Source organism: Scyliorhinus canicula, chromosome 6 (genome assembly GCF_902713615.1).
Source record: "Scyliorhinus canicula chromosome 6, sScyCan1.1, whole genome shotgun sequence".
NCBI lineage: Eukaryota > Metazoa > Chordata > Chondrichthyes > Carcharhiniformes > Scyliorhinidae > Scyliorhinus > Scyliorhinus canicula.
The window spans coordinates 4,371,807-4,384,269 of NC_052151.1; the positions used below are offsets into that span (position 1 = coordinate 4,371,807).

The 12,463-nt window shown below is 53.7% G+C and overlaps 1 protein-coding gene across 1 annotated transcript in view; it reads right to left on the minus strand.

Moving 5' to 3' along the window:
• The window catches only part of LOC119966916 (dynein heavy chain 14, axonemal-like), a 1,122,002-nt gene that overhangs the window by 788,113 nt on the left and 321,426 nt on the right, over window positions 1–12,463 (minus strand). Inside the window, exon 17 of the mRNA XM_038798874.1 lies at window positions 2,187–2,359. Coding sequence (XP_038654802.1) covers window positions 2,187–2,359 — 173 coding nt within the window. The remainder of the gene's footprint in view (window positions 1–2,186; window positions 2,360–12,463) is intronic.

Consider the following 12,463-nt stretch of genomic DNA (forward strand, 5'->3'; position numbering starts at 1 on the left):
TCCCACAACAGAAGGGAAAGATCAAGCAGTAGCGGTACAGAACGAAATGCCAGGCGGGAGAGGGGACGTAGTTTATCAAGATCTCAGAACATGAGTAAGACTACGAATACTAATAAGAGTAGAAGCCCACATGCATGTGAAATTTTGGTGGCTTCAAATAAATTAGATGAAAAAGTTATCAAAGATGCTAAACAGCGAGAATTGCATAGTTGGTGTGAATTTGGGGGATACAGGTAAGTACCGGATAGGGGACAAAAAGCTCTATCCCACAGATGGATTTGTATGGAAAAGGTTCTCCCGGATAGAACTTATAAGGCAAAGGCCAGGCCTGTGGCAAGAGGATTTGAAGAAAACTTAGAAGATCACCTACAGCAGGAAAGGTTATTTTAAAGATTTTCTTGGCTCTATTAGCCACAAAGACATGGGAATGTAAATCTATAGATATAAAAGCTGCCTTTTTGCAGAGGAATCAGCTCCAGAGAGACATTTTTCTCTGTCCTCCTAAAGAAGCAGCTAACACAGAAGGGGTACTCTGGAAGTTGAACAAATGTGTACATGGATTAAATGATGCATCTAGAGTCTGGTACTTTTCAGTAAGGTCAGTTTTGTTAAAGTTAGGCTGTTGCCAGTTGAAAGCAGATCCTGCAATGTTTTACTGGCACTATAAAGGAAATCTTTCTGGCATCTTTATGATGCATGTCGATGATTTTTTGTGGGGTGGGACTAGTGATTTTGAAGCTATTGTAATCTCTGGTTTGAGGAAAGAATTCAGGGTTGGAAGTCAGGCTTACGGTGCATTTAAATATATTGGACTGGAAATCGGACAGACTAAGTTAGGGGCAACTTTACGTCAGCAATCTTATTTGGAAAGCATCTAGTCGTGGCCGGGTTCCACAAAAAGACGCAATGGTTTCAAAGGTGGAAAAAGAGCAACTGCGAAGTTTAATTGGGTAACTGAACTGGTTAGGTAGACAGACTAGACCAGACGTGAGTTTTGATGTCTTAGAGTTGAGTACAAAAATGAATGATCCCAAAGTGGAAGACATAATAAGAGCAAATAAAGCGTTGGCCAAACTAAAAATGCAGGTGTGTGTTTTGAAGTTCCCGGTTTAGGTGATTTTAGGCATTTGAAACTCATAGTTTATAGTGATGCGTCCTATGCAAATTTATGTGATGGGGTTTCAAGCACAGGAGGTTTTATAATTTTCCTTTTGGGGAACAATGGTACATGTTGCCCTCTTGTGTGGGAAACAAAGAAAATAAGGAGAGTGGTCAAAAGTACTTTGGCTGCTGAGACGTTAAGCCTTGTGGAAGCGGTGGATATGGCCTTTTATATAAATCAGATATTGAAAGAAATTTTGGGATTGGGGATTTGGGTAATATACCTATTGACTGTCACATTGACAATAAATCCCTGTGGGAAAATGTGCACTCTACAAAAAGTGTCAATGAAAAGAGGTTACGGATAGACATCGCAAGTTTGAAGCAGAAGTTGGACAGAGGGGAAATAACAAAAATTAAATGGGTTGACAGTAGCTATCAACTGTCAGACTGTTTTACGAAAAGAGGGGCTAGTTCACGGAAACTTTTGGATATTGTTAATGAAGGGCGCCTGTTTCTGTGACTGTTTTTTTTCTCTTCCAAACAAAAAAAAACTGTAAAGAAAAAGGGAGGGGGAAATCACATGTGTGTTTTAGTTTCTTGAACTTTTGTTTTCACCTAATTGTTTTTTTTCCTCCAAGGCAGGGGAGACTGTTAAGTAATGGGTTTAGAGACATTGCAATTAGTTGTCTCATTTATGTTAAGTGTCCAATAATTGACACTGATATGTAAAGGGGCTTCAGGTGGCCTCTGGGTCTGGTGATGTGTAGAGTTTGTGCAGAGTCTGTTGGAAGAAATAAAAGTGGGTTGGTGAAAAAGGAACAGAACTTTTGTCTCTTCATACCACAGCATCTAATATGTCTAACATTTAAGGGGAAGGTATGTAACTAAATGAGAGACAAAATAAAGAAAGATCTGCTGACAGGGTAAGATGAAGAACGACAGGAAGGGACTCATATGGAACATACACACGGGCATAGACTAGTACAACTAATTTTTAAAACTAATTCATAAAACATAAATACCACAAAATCAACTGACTAAATCACTGAGAAAGTTTCCACAGCCAAAAAGGGCCAACCTACTTGATTTTGATAGAGTGGATCTTGACCAAACAGTATGTCAGGGTTGATCAACAGCTTCTTCTTCTTTGATCTCTTTGTTTCCAGTTCCCGATCATCACAGAGCTTCAGTTCATACACAGACCGGGAGTTAAACGTGGACAAGCGAGGCTCATCGACAAAGGCAATCAGTTTGGCTAAGATGAGAACAGAAGATAGGGGAATAATTGGGTTTAATAAAGAATTAATTATTACATAGCTGAACAAAATGATCCCTTGATTAAATACTCTTTGATCACTAATATTCAACTTGTCTCGTCAAAATCGCACTTCATATATAACAGGGAGAAATGTTAATTTTTCTTTTTCTTCAGTCTTCCCTTTAAGATATTCCTGGTGTCTCCACTGGATTGGGTAGCCCCCACTTTCCTCACCTATGTTGCCAGTCCTCAGATGCAAGCTCTAACAGTGCTCACTGGCAGACTGCTCCAACCTTTACATGCACTCTCTCCCGACAGCAAAAGAACAAACATCTAGAGCAGATGGAAACCCCAAAATATGGTGGAGAAGCACTGTTGACACAAATACATGACCACATTTCCCTCGTCTGGAAGGAGGAGAACGTGCCAGGAGATCTCAGAAACGTTGTTATCATGACCATCTTCAAAAAGGTTCTACTGCAGTAAGAACAGAGGAATCAGCCACAGGGAAGGTCATCGCAAGAGTCCTCCTTAATCACCTTCTCCCTGTGACTGAAGAGTTGCAATGTGGATTCAGCACACCAAGGGGCACAATGGACATTATATTCAATGCACAATGCAGGGAACAGCACCAACCTTTGTAAATGACCTTCTCTGGCCTCACAAAGGCCTTTGACACTGTCAACCGCAAGGGATTATGGAGCGTTTCAGCTGCCTCCAAGAGTATGTCACCATCCTCTGCCTGCTTCACGATGACATGCAAACTGTGACCCACAACAGACCCAATTCACATTTGAGCTGGTGTCAGTGTCTGGCACCAATGTTCTTCTCGACCTTCCTTGTTGCAATGTTCCTTTTCACTCAGCAAGCTCCCGGCTGGAGTGGAGCAAAACTACAGAACAACAGGAATCTGTTCAATCTCCTGCAGGCCTAATCCAAGGTCATCCCATCCTCTGTCAATGAACTACAGTATGCAGACAAAGCTTGCAACTGCACACACCTGGAGGCCATGCTCCAAACCATCATCAACACTTTCACTAAGGTATGAGAGACCATGGAGCTAACATTAAACTTCCCTAAGCAAAGGTCTTCTACAAACCTGCTCTCACCACACAGCACTGCCCCCCATTTATCAAAATCCATGACGAGACCTGGGACAACATGGACAACTTTCCATACCTTAGGAGCCAACTGTCAACGAGGGCAGAGATCTGCCTTCAGTGTGCCTGCGCAGTCTTCAATCACCTGCGGAAGATAGTGTGTGGAGATCAAGACCACAGACCCATGGTCTATAGAGCATGAGTGATACCCACCCTCTTAAATGGTTCAGAGACATGGAATATGTACAACAGGACCATGAACTCTGGAGAAGTACCACCAATGTTGCCACAGGACCCGGAAAATCTATTGGCAGGATAGGCACACCAACATCGGTTCTCTTGTTCAGGCCAACATCCTGAACATTGAAGGACTGACCACACCCGACCATCCACATTCATGACATGATGCACTTGAAACAAGCTCTCTACTCGGAACTTCAACATGGCAAGTGAGCTCTAGGAGGGCAGAGGAAACATTTCAAGGACACTCACAAAGCCTCTAGCGATATTTGGGAATCCCTGCCCCAAGACTGCCCAAAGTGCAGGAAAAGCACTGGAGCACAGGAGCTGAACACCTCGGGTTTCATGGCCAAGAGCAAGCCGAAGCCAAGTGTCAACAGCGAAAGGAACATGTGGGCACCCACTCACCTGTTCCTCCAACCATCCTCTGCCCCATATGTGACAGGGATTTCAGGTTGCACGTTGGACTCCTCAGTCACTTGAAGACTAATTTTTCGTGTGGAAGTTAATTATGCTTGAATGCAAGGGACTGGCAAAGAAGAAGCTCCAATCTTCACACACACACACTCTCTTCCCAGCATGAGTAATTGCAGAGTTCAACTGCCTTTTAAAAGGTGCCTATGGCATCTAATTCAATCGCCCTTTCAAGGAGTGCATTTCAGATCATAACAACCCTATGTGGAAAATTTATCCTCGAGTTCAGCATAATCTTATGGCCTCTAGTTATGAATTTGCTTGCCAGAGGAAACTATTTCTCTCTTCTGCTCCCTCAAACTTTGAAAATCCACTCTCAGTTCTTGCCTGACCTCCCCTGCCCTTAATAAAAAAACAGCTCCAGCCTCTACAACCTCTCTACATAATTGACATCTCGCATCACCGAGTAAACTTCTCCAAGGCCTTGTGCTAACAATCGGGAAAATTAAGATTAAAAATTTAAATTGGGATCAAATAAAAAGGGGAATTGACAAGGATAACTGTCTGAAGGGACTTTGATATGCAAATTAACATACCAGTGATAAAAGCAAGTATTTACCGTTGCGACGAGAGGAAAACAATGGGGTATGGAGATGACTTCAAAGTGGTGAGAAAAGGAAATTGACACTTAAATGCTAAAAGCCAGATCCACATAGTGGATAATATCAAAGGAAAGGAATGATATATCCATTGCACAATAACTGGAGAAATAACACAGCAGCAGCTCCCATCACATCCACACCTAGCTGCAGAAACAGTCTCCTAAAAACAGGTTCATGCTAAAAGAGCAGACGGTTAAGATTCAAAACTTGAAGTGAGAATATTCCGCCTTTGCTCAAACTGATGATGTTTTCCCAAAGGTAGACAAATAACCTGTGCATGGTAATTATCTGCTGGATTTAGCTCAGAGTTATATAATATTGGATGCTGTTTGGGATAAAGGGGCATACAGAGTTCACATAGATAGTTGGAAGAAAGGCTAACTTTGTGTAATATTGTGTGCGTATAGCCATCAGTGTAGCTAAGTGCACTGTCACTGTGTATTATAGACCAGTGTTTTTCAACTTCTTTTTCGGGGACCCATTTTTACCAACTGGCCAACCTTCAGGACCCACGCCGGCCAACCTTCAGGACCCACGCCGGCCAACCTTCAGGACCCACGCCGGCCAACCTTCAGGACCCACGCCGGCCAACCTTCAGGACCCACGCCGGCCAACCTTCAGGACCCACGCCGGCCAACCTTCAGGACCCACGCCGGCCGACCTTCGCGACCCACGCCGGCCAACCTTCAGGACCCACGCCGGCCGACCTTCAGGACCCACGCTGGCCGACCTTCGCGACCCACGCCGGCCAACCTTCAGGACCCACGCCGGCCGACCTTCAGGACCCACGCCGGCCGACCTTCGCGACCCACGCTGGCCGACCTTCAGGACCCACGCCGGCCGACCTTCAGGACCCACGCCGGCCGACCTTCAGGACCCACGCCGGCCGACCTTCGCGACCCACGCCGGACGACCATCGCGACCCACGCCGGCCGACCTTCAGGACCCACGCCAGCCAACCTTCAGGACCCACACCGGTCGACCTTCAGGACCCACGCCGGCCGACCTTCAGGACCCACGCCGGCCGACCTTCCCGACCCACGCCGGCCAACCTTCAGGACCCACGCCGGCCAACCTTCAGGACTCACGCCGGCCGACCTTCGCGACCCACGCCGGCCAACCTTCAGGACCCACGCCGGCCGACCTTCAGGACCCACGCCGGCCAACCTTCAGGACCCACACCGGTCGACCTTCAGGACCCACGCCTGCCGACCTTCAGGACCCACGCCGGCCAACCTTCAGGACCCACGCCGGCCAACCTTCAGGACCCACGCCGGCCAACATTCGCGACCCACGCCGGCCAACCTTCAGGACCCACGCCGGCCAACCTTCAGGACCCACGCCGGCCAATCTTCAGGACCCACGCCGGCCAACCTTCAGGACCCACGCCGGCCGACCTTCGCGACCCACGCCGGCCAACTTTCGCGACCCACGCCGGCCGACCTTCGCGACCCACGCCGGCCGACCTTCAGGACCCACGCCGGCCGACCTTCGCGACCCACGCCGGCCAACCTTCAGGACCCACGCTGGCCGACCTTCGCGATCTACGCCGGCCGACCTTCGCGATCCACGCCGGCTGATCTTTGCGACCCACGCCACCCAAACTTCGTCACCCACCATTTTTGCTTAACTTTACTGTGACAGGTGAGCCAGCTTGGTCCTCACGATCTCACTTGTTTTGTCAATCAATGTTACATTTCTGTATGGGTTGTTCATCAGAGGTCCTGGAGCTCACTCCAGCACTACTTTGTCCTGTTGTGGATTCTCCTGGAGCTCACACCAGCACTGCTTTGTCCTGTTGTGGATTCTCCTGGAGCTCACTCCAGCACTGCTTTGTCCTGTTGTGGACCGTCCTGAACAGCTCACACCAGCACTGCTTTGTCCTGTTGTGGATTCACCCGGACAGCTCACACCAGCACTGCTTTGGCCTGTTGTGGAGTCTCCTGGAGCTCACACCAGCACTGCTTTGTCCTGTTGTGGATTCACTTGAACAGCTCACACCAGCACAGCTTTGTCCTGTTGTGGATTCACCCGGACAGCTCACACCAGCACTGCTTTGGCCTGTTGTGGAGTCTCCTGGAGCTCACTCCAGCACTGCTTTGTCCTGTTGTGGATTCACCTGAACAGCTCACACCACTACTGCTTTGTCCTGTTGTGGATTCACCCGGACAGCTCACACCAGCACTGGTTTGTCCTGTTGTGGAGTCTCCTGGAGCTCACACCAGCACTGGTTTGTCCTGTTGTGGACCGTCCTGAACAGCTCACACCAGCACTGCTTTGTCCTGTTGTGGACCCTCCTGAACAGCTCACACCAGCACTGCTTTGTCCTGTTGTGGACCCTCCTGAACAGCTCACACCACCACTGCGTTGTCCTGTTGTGGACTTTCCTGAGCCACTCACTTCAGGTTTAGTTCTGAGACCCTGGCCTGTTTGTGTCACTGCCCTCTCTCTTTCTTAGTACAAAACGATCCATTTTAAATTTTTCAGTCCTGTTGCTTGTTTTTGTTTCGGGGGCATACGTTTAAGGTGCGAGGGACAAGGTTTAGAGGAGATGTACGAGGCAAGTTTTTTACACAGAGGGCAGTGGGTGCCTGGAACTCGCTGCCCAAGGAGGTGATGGAAGCAGGGATGATAGTGACATTTAAGGGGCATCTTGACAAATGCATGGACCCAGGAAGTGTAGAAGATTTTAGTTTAGGCGGGCAGCATGGTTGGCACAGGCTTGGAAGGCTGAAGGGCCTGTTCCTGTGCTGTACATTTCTTTGTTCTCTGTTCTTTTTTTACTGCTGACAAAATGGAGGAATTGCAATAGCGCCCAGAGCACGGTTTGGGGGAGGACGTGACCTGCTCTCTGTTGTCGCTTCAGGCAACCAGAGGCAACTGCAACCAGATTCCTGAATGGCTCTTTAATGGACCGATCTGATCACTGCACACACCTTCTCTACTGTGCAGCACTGCACTCCGTATGCTTCATCCGATATTTCAGTCTATGTGTTTACATTGTGTATCTATCACACGTCCTGGGCAGGAGTCTCCGAGCCTCCGTGCCAAAATCCCAATCGGCGCAGGGGCGGAAAATGGGAGTCAAACCCGGTCTGAAATCCAGTCCGATGCCGCGCCCATGATTCTCCAGTCCCCGGAGAATCGCCGCAAATCACATGCGTGGTCTACGCGGCGCGGGTCAGGGGCCATTGACAGAGGCCCTTGCGGCAATTCTCTGACGTAAACTGGTCGAGTTCCTGGCTGCGTGGTTCTAACCACGTTTTGGCTGTCGGGAACGGTCAGTGGCAGCTGCGGAGTCAGTCCGCGGCCGCCCTAGTTGGGGGCAGGGGGATCCTTCACCGGGGGAATGCCTCACAGACGGCCAGGCTATTGATCGGGGGCCACCGATCCGCAGGCACGCGCGATCCCGGGGATGGGCTTATCTTTTTGGTGCCGGTCCGCGGTGTGGGTCCTCCATGTGGGGTGGGTGCTGAATGTTGTCCTCTTCCCTCTTCAGCTGGTGAACAAAAGGCGATTATCTCGATAGATACAGAGAAGTCGTTTAATAGAATAGAGTGGCAGTTGTTTGGACTTGGGCAGAAATTTATTTAATGGGTTCATAGATTACCCAAGATAAATGTATGCACTAACCCGATAAACTCGGGGTACTTTCTCTTGAATAGAGGCACGAGACAGGGCTGCCCATCGTCACCACTCCTGTTTACACTGGCAATTGAACCATTGACCACTGCATTGAGGTCATCGGGGGAACAGAGGGGGATGAATTGTGGGGGGAGGGGAGCGGTATGAGGTGTCATTGTATGCTGACATCCTGGGCGGGATTATCTGATCCTGAGGCTCAGTGTTGACACCGTCATAAACGCCGTCGCGTTTACTCGTCCATGCGCGCTGCGACCAGCGTGAACTCGTCCATGCGCGCTGTGACCAGCGTGAACTCGTGCATGCGCGCTGTGACCAGCGTGAACTCGTCCATGCGCGCTGCGACCAGCGTGAACTCGTGTATGCGCGCAGCGACCGGCGTGAACTCGTCCATGCGCGCTGCGACCAGCGTGAACTCGTCCATGCGCGCTGCGACCAGCGTGAACTCGTCCATGCGCGCTGTGACCAGTGTGAACTCGTCCATGCGCGCTGTGACCAGCGTGAACTCGTCCATGCGCGCTGTGACCAGTGTGAACTCGTCCATGCGCGCTGCGACCAGCGTGAACTCGTCCATGCGCGCTGCGACCAGCGTGAACTCGTCCATGCGCGCTGCGACCAGCGTGAACTCGTCCATGCGCGCTGTGACCAGCGTGAACTCGTCCATGCGCGCTGCGACCACCGTGAACTCGTCCATGCGCGCTGCGACCAGCGTGAACTCGTCCATGCGCGCTGTAACCAGCGTGAACTCGTCCATGCGCGCTGTGACCAGCGGGAACTCGTCCATGCGCGCTGCGACCAGCGTGAACTCGTCCATGCGCACTGCGACCAGCGTGAACTCGTCCATGCGCGCTGCGACCAGCGTGAACTCGTCCATGCGCGCTGCGACCAGCGTGAACTCGTCCATGCGCGCTGCGACCAGCGTGAACTCGTCCATGCGCGCTGCGACCAGCGTGAACTCGTCCATGCGCGCTGCGACCAGCGTGAACTTGTCCATGCGCGCTGCGACCAGCGTGAACTCGTCCATGCGCGCTGCGACCAGCGTGAACTCGTCCATGCGCGCTGCGACCAGCGTGAACTCGTCCATGCGCGCTGCGACCAGCGTGAACTCATCCATGCGCGCTGTGACCAGCGTGAACTCGTCCATGCGCGCTGCGACCAGCGTGAACTCGTCCATGCGCGCTGCGATCGGCGTGAACTCGTCCATGCACGCTGCGACCAGCGTGAACTCGTCCATGCGCGCTGCGACCAGCGTGAACTCGTCCATGCGCGCTGTGACCAGCGTGAACTCGTCCATGCGCGCTGTGACCAGCGTGAACTCGTCCATGCGCGCTGCGACCACCGTGAACTCGTCCATGCGCGCTGCGACCAGCGTGAACTCGTCCATGCGCGCTGTAACCAGCGTGAACTCGTCCATGCGCGCTGTGACCAGCGGGAACTCGTCCATGCGCGCTGCGACCAGCGTGAACTCGTCCATGCGCACTGCGACCAGCGTGAACTCGTCCATGCGCGCTGCGACCAGCGTGAACTCGTCCATGCGCGCTGCGACCAGCGTGAACTCGTCCATGCGCGCTGCGACCAGCGTGAACTCGTCCATGCGCGCTGCGACCAGCGTGAACTCGTCCATGCGCGCTGCGACCAGCGTGAACTTGTCCATGCGCGCTGCGACCAGCGTGAACTCGTCCATGCGCGCTGCGACCAGCGTGAACTCGTCCATGCACGCTGCGACCAGCGTGAACTCGTCCATGCGCGCTGCGACCAGCGTGAACTCATCCATGCGCGCTGTGACCAGCGTGAACTCGTCCATGCGCGCTGCGACCAGCGTGAACTCGTCCATGCGCGCTGCGATCGGCGTGAACTCGTCCATGCACGCTGCGACCAGCGTGAACTCGTCCATGCGCGCTGCGACCAGCGTGAACTCGTCCATGCGCGCTGTAACCAGCGTGAACTCGTCCATGCGTGCTGCGACCAGCGTGAACTCGTCCATGCGCGCTGCGACCAGCGTGAACTCGTCCATGCGCGCTGTGACCAGCGGGAACTCGTCCATGCGCGCTGTGACCAGCGTGAACTCGTGCATGCGCGCTGTGACCAGCGTGAACTCGTCCATGCGCGCTGCGACCAGCGTGAACTCGTGTATGCGCGCAGCGACCGGCGTGAACTCGTCCATGCGCGCTGCGACCAGCGTGAACTCGTCCATGCGCGCTGCGACCAGCGTGAACTCGTCCATGCGCGCTGTGACCAGTGTGAACTCGTCCATGCGCGCTGTGACCAGCGTGAACTCGTCCATGCGCGCTGTGACCAGTGTGAACTCGTCCATGCGCGCTGCGACCAGCGTGAACTCGTCCATGCGCGCTGCGACCAGCGTGAACTCGTCCATGCGCGCTGCGACCAGCGTGAACTCGTCCATGCGCGCTGTGACCAGCGTGAACTCGTCCATGCGCGCTGCGACCACTGTGAACTCGTCCATGCGCGCTGCGACCAGCGTGAACTCGTCCATGCGCGCTGTAACCAGCGTGAACTCGTCCATGCGCGCTGTGACCAGCGGGAACTCGTCCATGCGCGCTGCGACCAGCGTGAACTCGTCCATGCGCGCTGCGACCAGCGTGAACTCGTCCATGCGCGCTGCGACCAGCGTGAACTCGTCCATGCGCGCTGCGACCAGCGTGAACTCGTCCATGCGCGCTGCGACCAGCGTGAACTCGTCCATGCGCGCTGCGACCAGCGTGAACTCGTCCATGCGCGCTGCGACCAGCGTGAACTTGTCCATGCGCGCTGCGACCAGCGTGAACTCGTCCATGCGCGCTGCGACCAGCGTGAACTCGTCCATGCACGCTGCGACCAGCGTGAACTCGTCCATGCGCGCTGCGACCAGCGTGAACTCATCCATGCGCGCTGTGACCAGCGTGAACTCGTCCATGCGCGCTGCGACCAGCGTGAACTCGTCCATGCGCGCTGCGATCGGCGTGAACTCGTCCATGCACGCTGCGACCAGCGTGAACTCGTCCATGCGCGCTGCGACCACCGTGAACTCGTCCATGCGCGCTGCGACCAGCGTGAACTCGTCCATGCGCGCTGTGACCAGCGTGAACTCGTCCATGCGCGCTGCGACCACCGTGAACTCGTCCATGCGCGCTGCGACCAGCGTGAACTCGTCCATGCGCGCTGTGACCAGCGTGAACTCGTCCATGCGCGCTGTGACCAGCGGGAACTCGTCCATGCGCGCTGCGACCAGCGTGAACTCGTCCATGCGCACTGCGACCAGCGTGAACTCGTCCATGCGCGCTGCGACCAGCGTGAACTCGTCCATGCGCGCTGCGACCAGCGTGAACTCGTCCATGCGCGCTGCGACCAGCGTGAACTCGTCCATGCGCGCTGCGACCAGCGTGAACTCGTCCATGCGCGCTGCGACCAGCGTGAACTTGTCCATGCGCGCTGCGACCAGCGTGAACTCGTCCATGCGCGCTGCGACCAGCGTGAACTCGTCCATGCACGCTGCGACCAGCGTGAACTCGTCCATGCGCGCTGCGACCAGCGTGAACTCGTCCATGCGCGCTGTGACCAGCGTGAACTCGTCCATGCGCGCTGCGACCAGCGTGAACTCGTCCATGCGCGCTGCGATCGGCGTGAACTCGTCCATGCACGCTGCGACCAGCGTGAACTCGTCCATGCGCGCTGCGACCAGCGTGAACTCGTCCATGCGCGCTGTAACCAGCGTGAACTCGTCCATGCGTGCTGCGACCAGCGTGAACTCGTCCATGCGCGCTGCGACCAGCGTGAACTCGTCCATGCGCGCTGTGACCAGCGGGAACTCGTCCATGCGCGCTGCGACCAGCGTGAACTCGTCCATGCGCGCTGCGACCAGCGTGAACTCGTCCATGCACGCTGCGACCAGCGTGAACTCGTCCATGCGCGCTGCGACCAGCGTGAACTCATCCATGCGCGCTGTGACCAGCGTGAACTCGTCCATGCGCGCTGCGACCAGCGTGAACTCGTCCATGCGCGCTGCGATCGGCGTGAACTCGTCCATGCACGCTGCGACCAGCGTG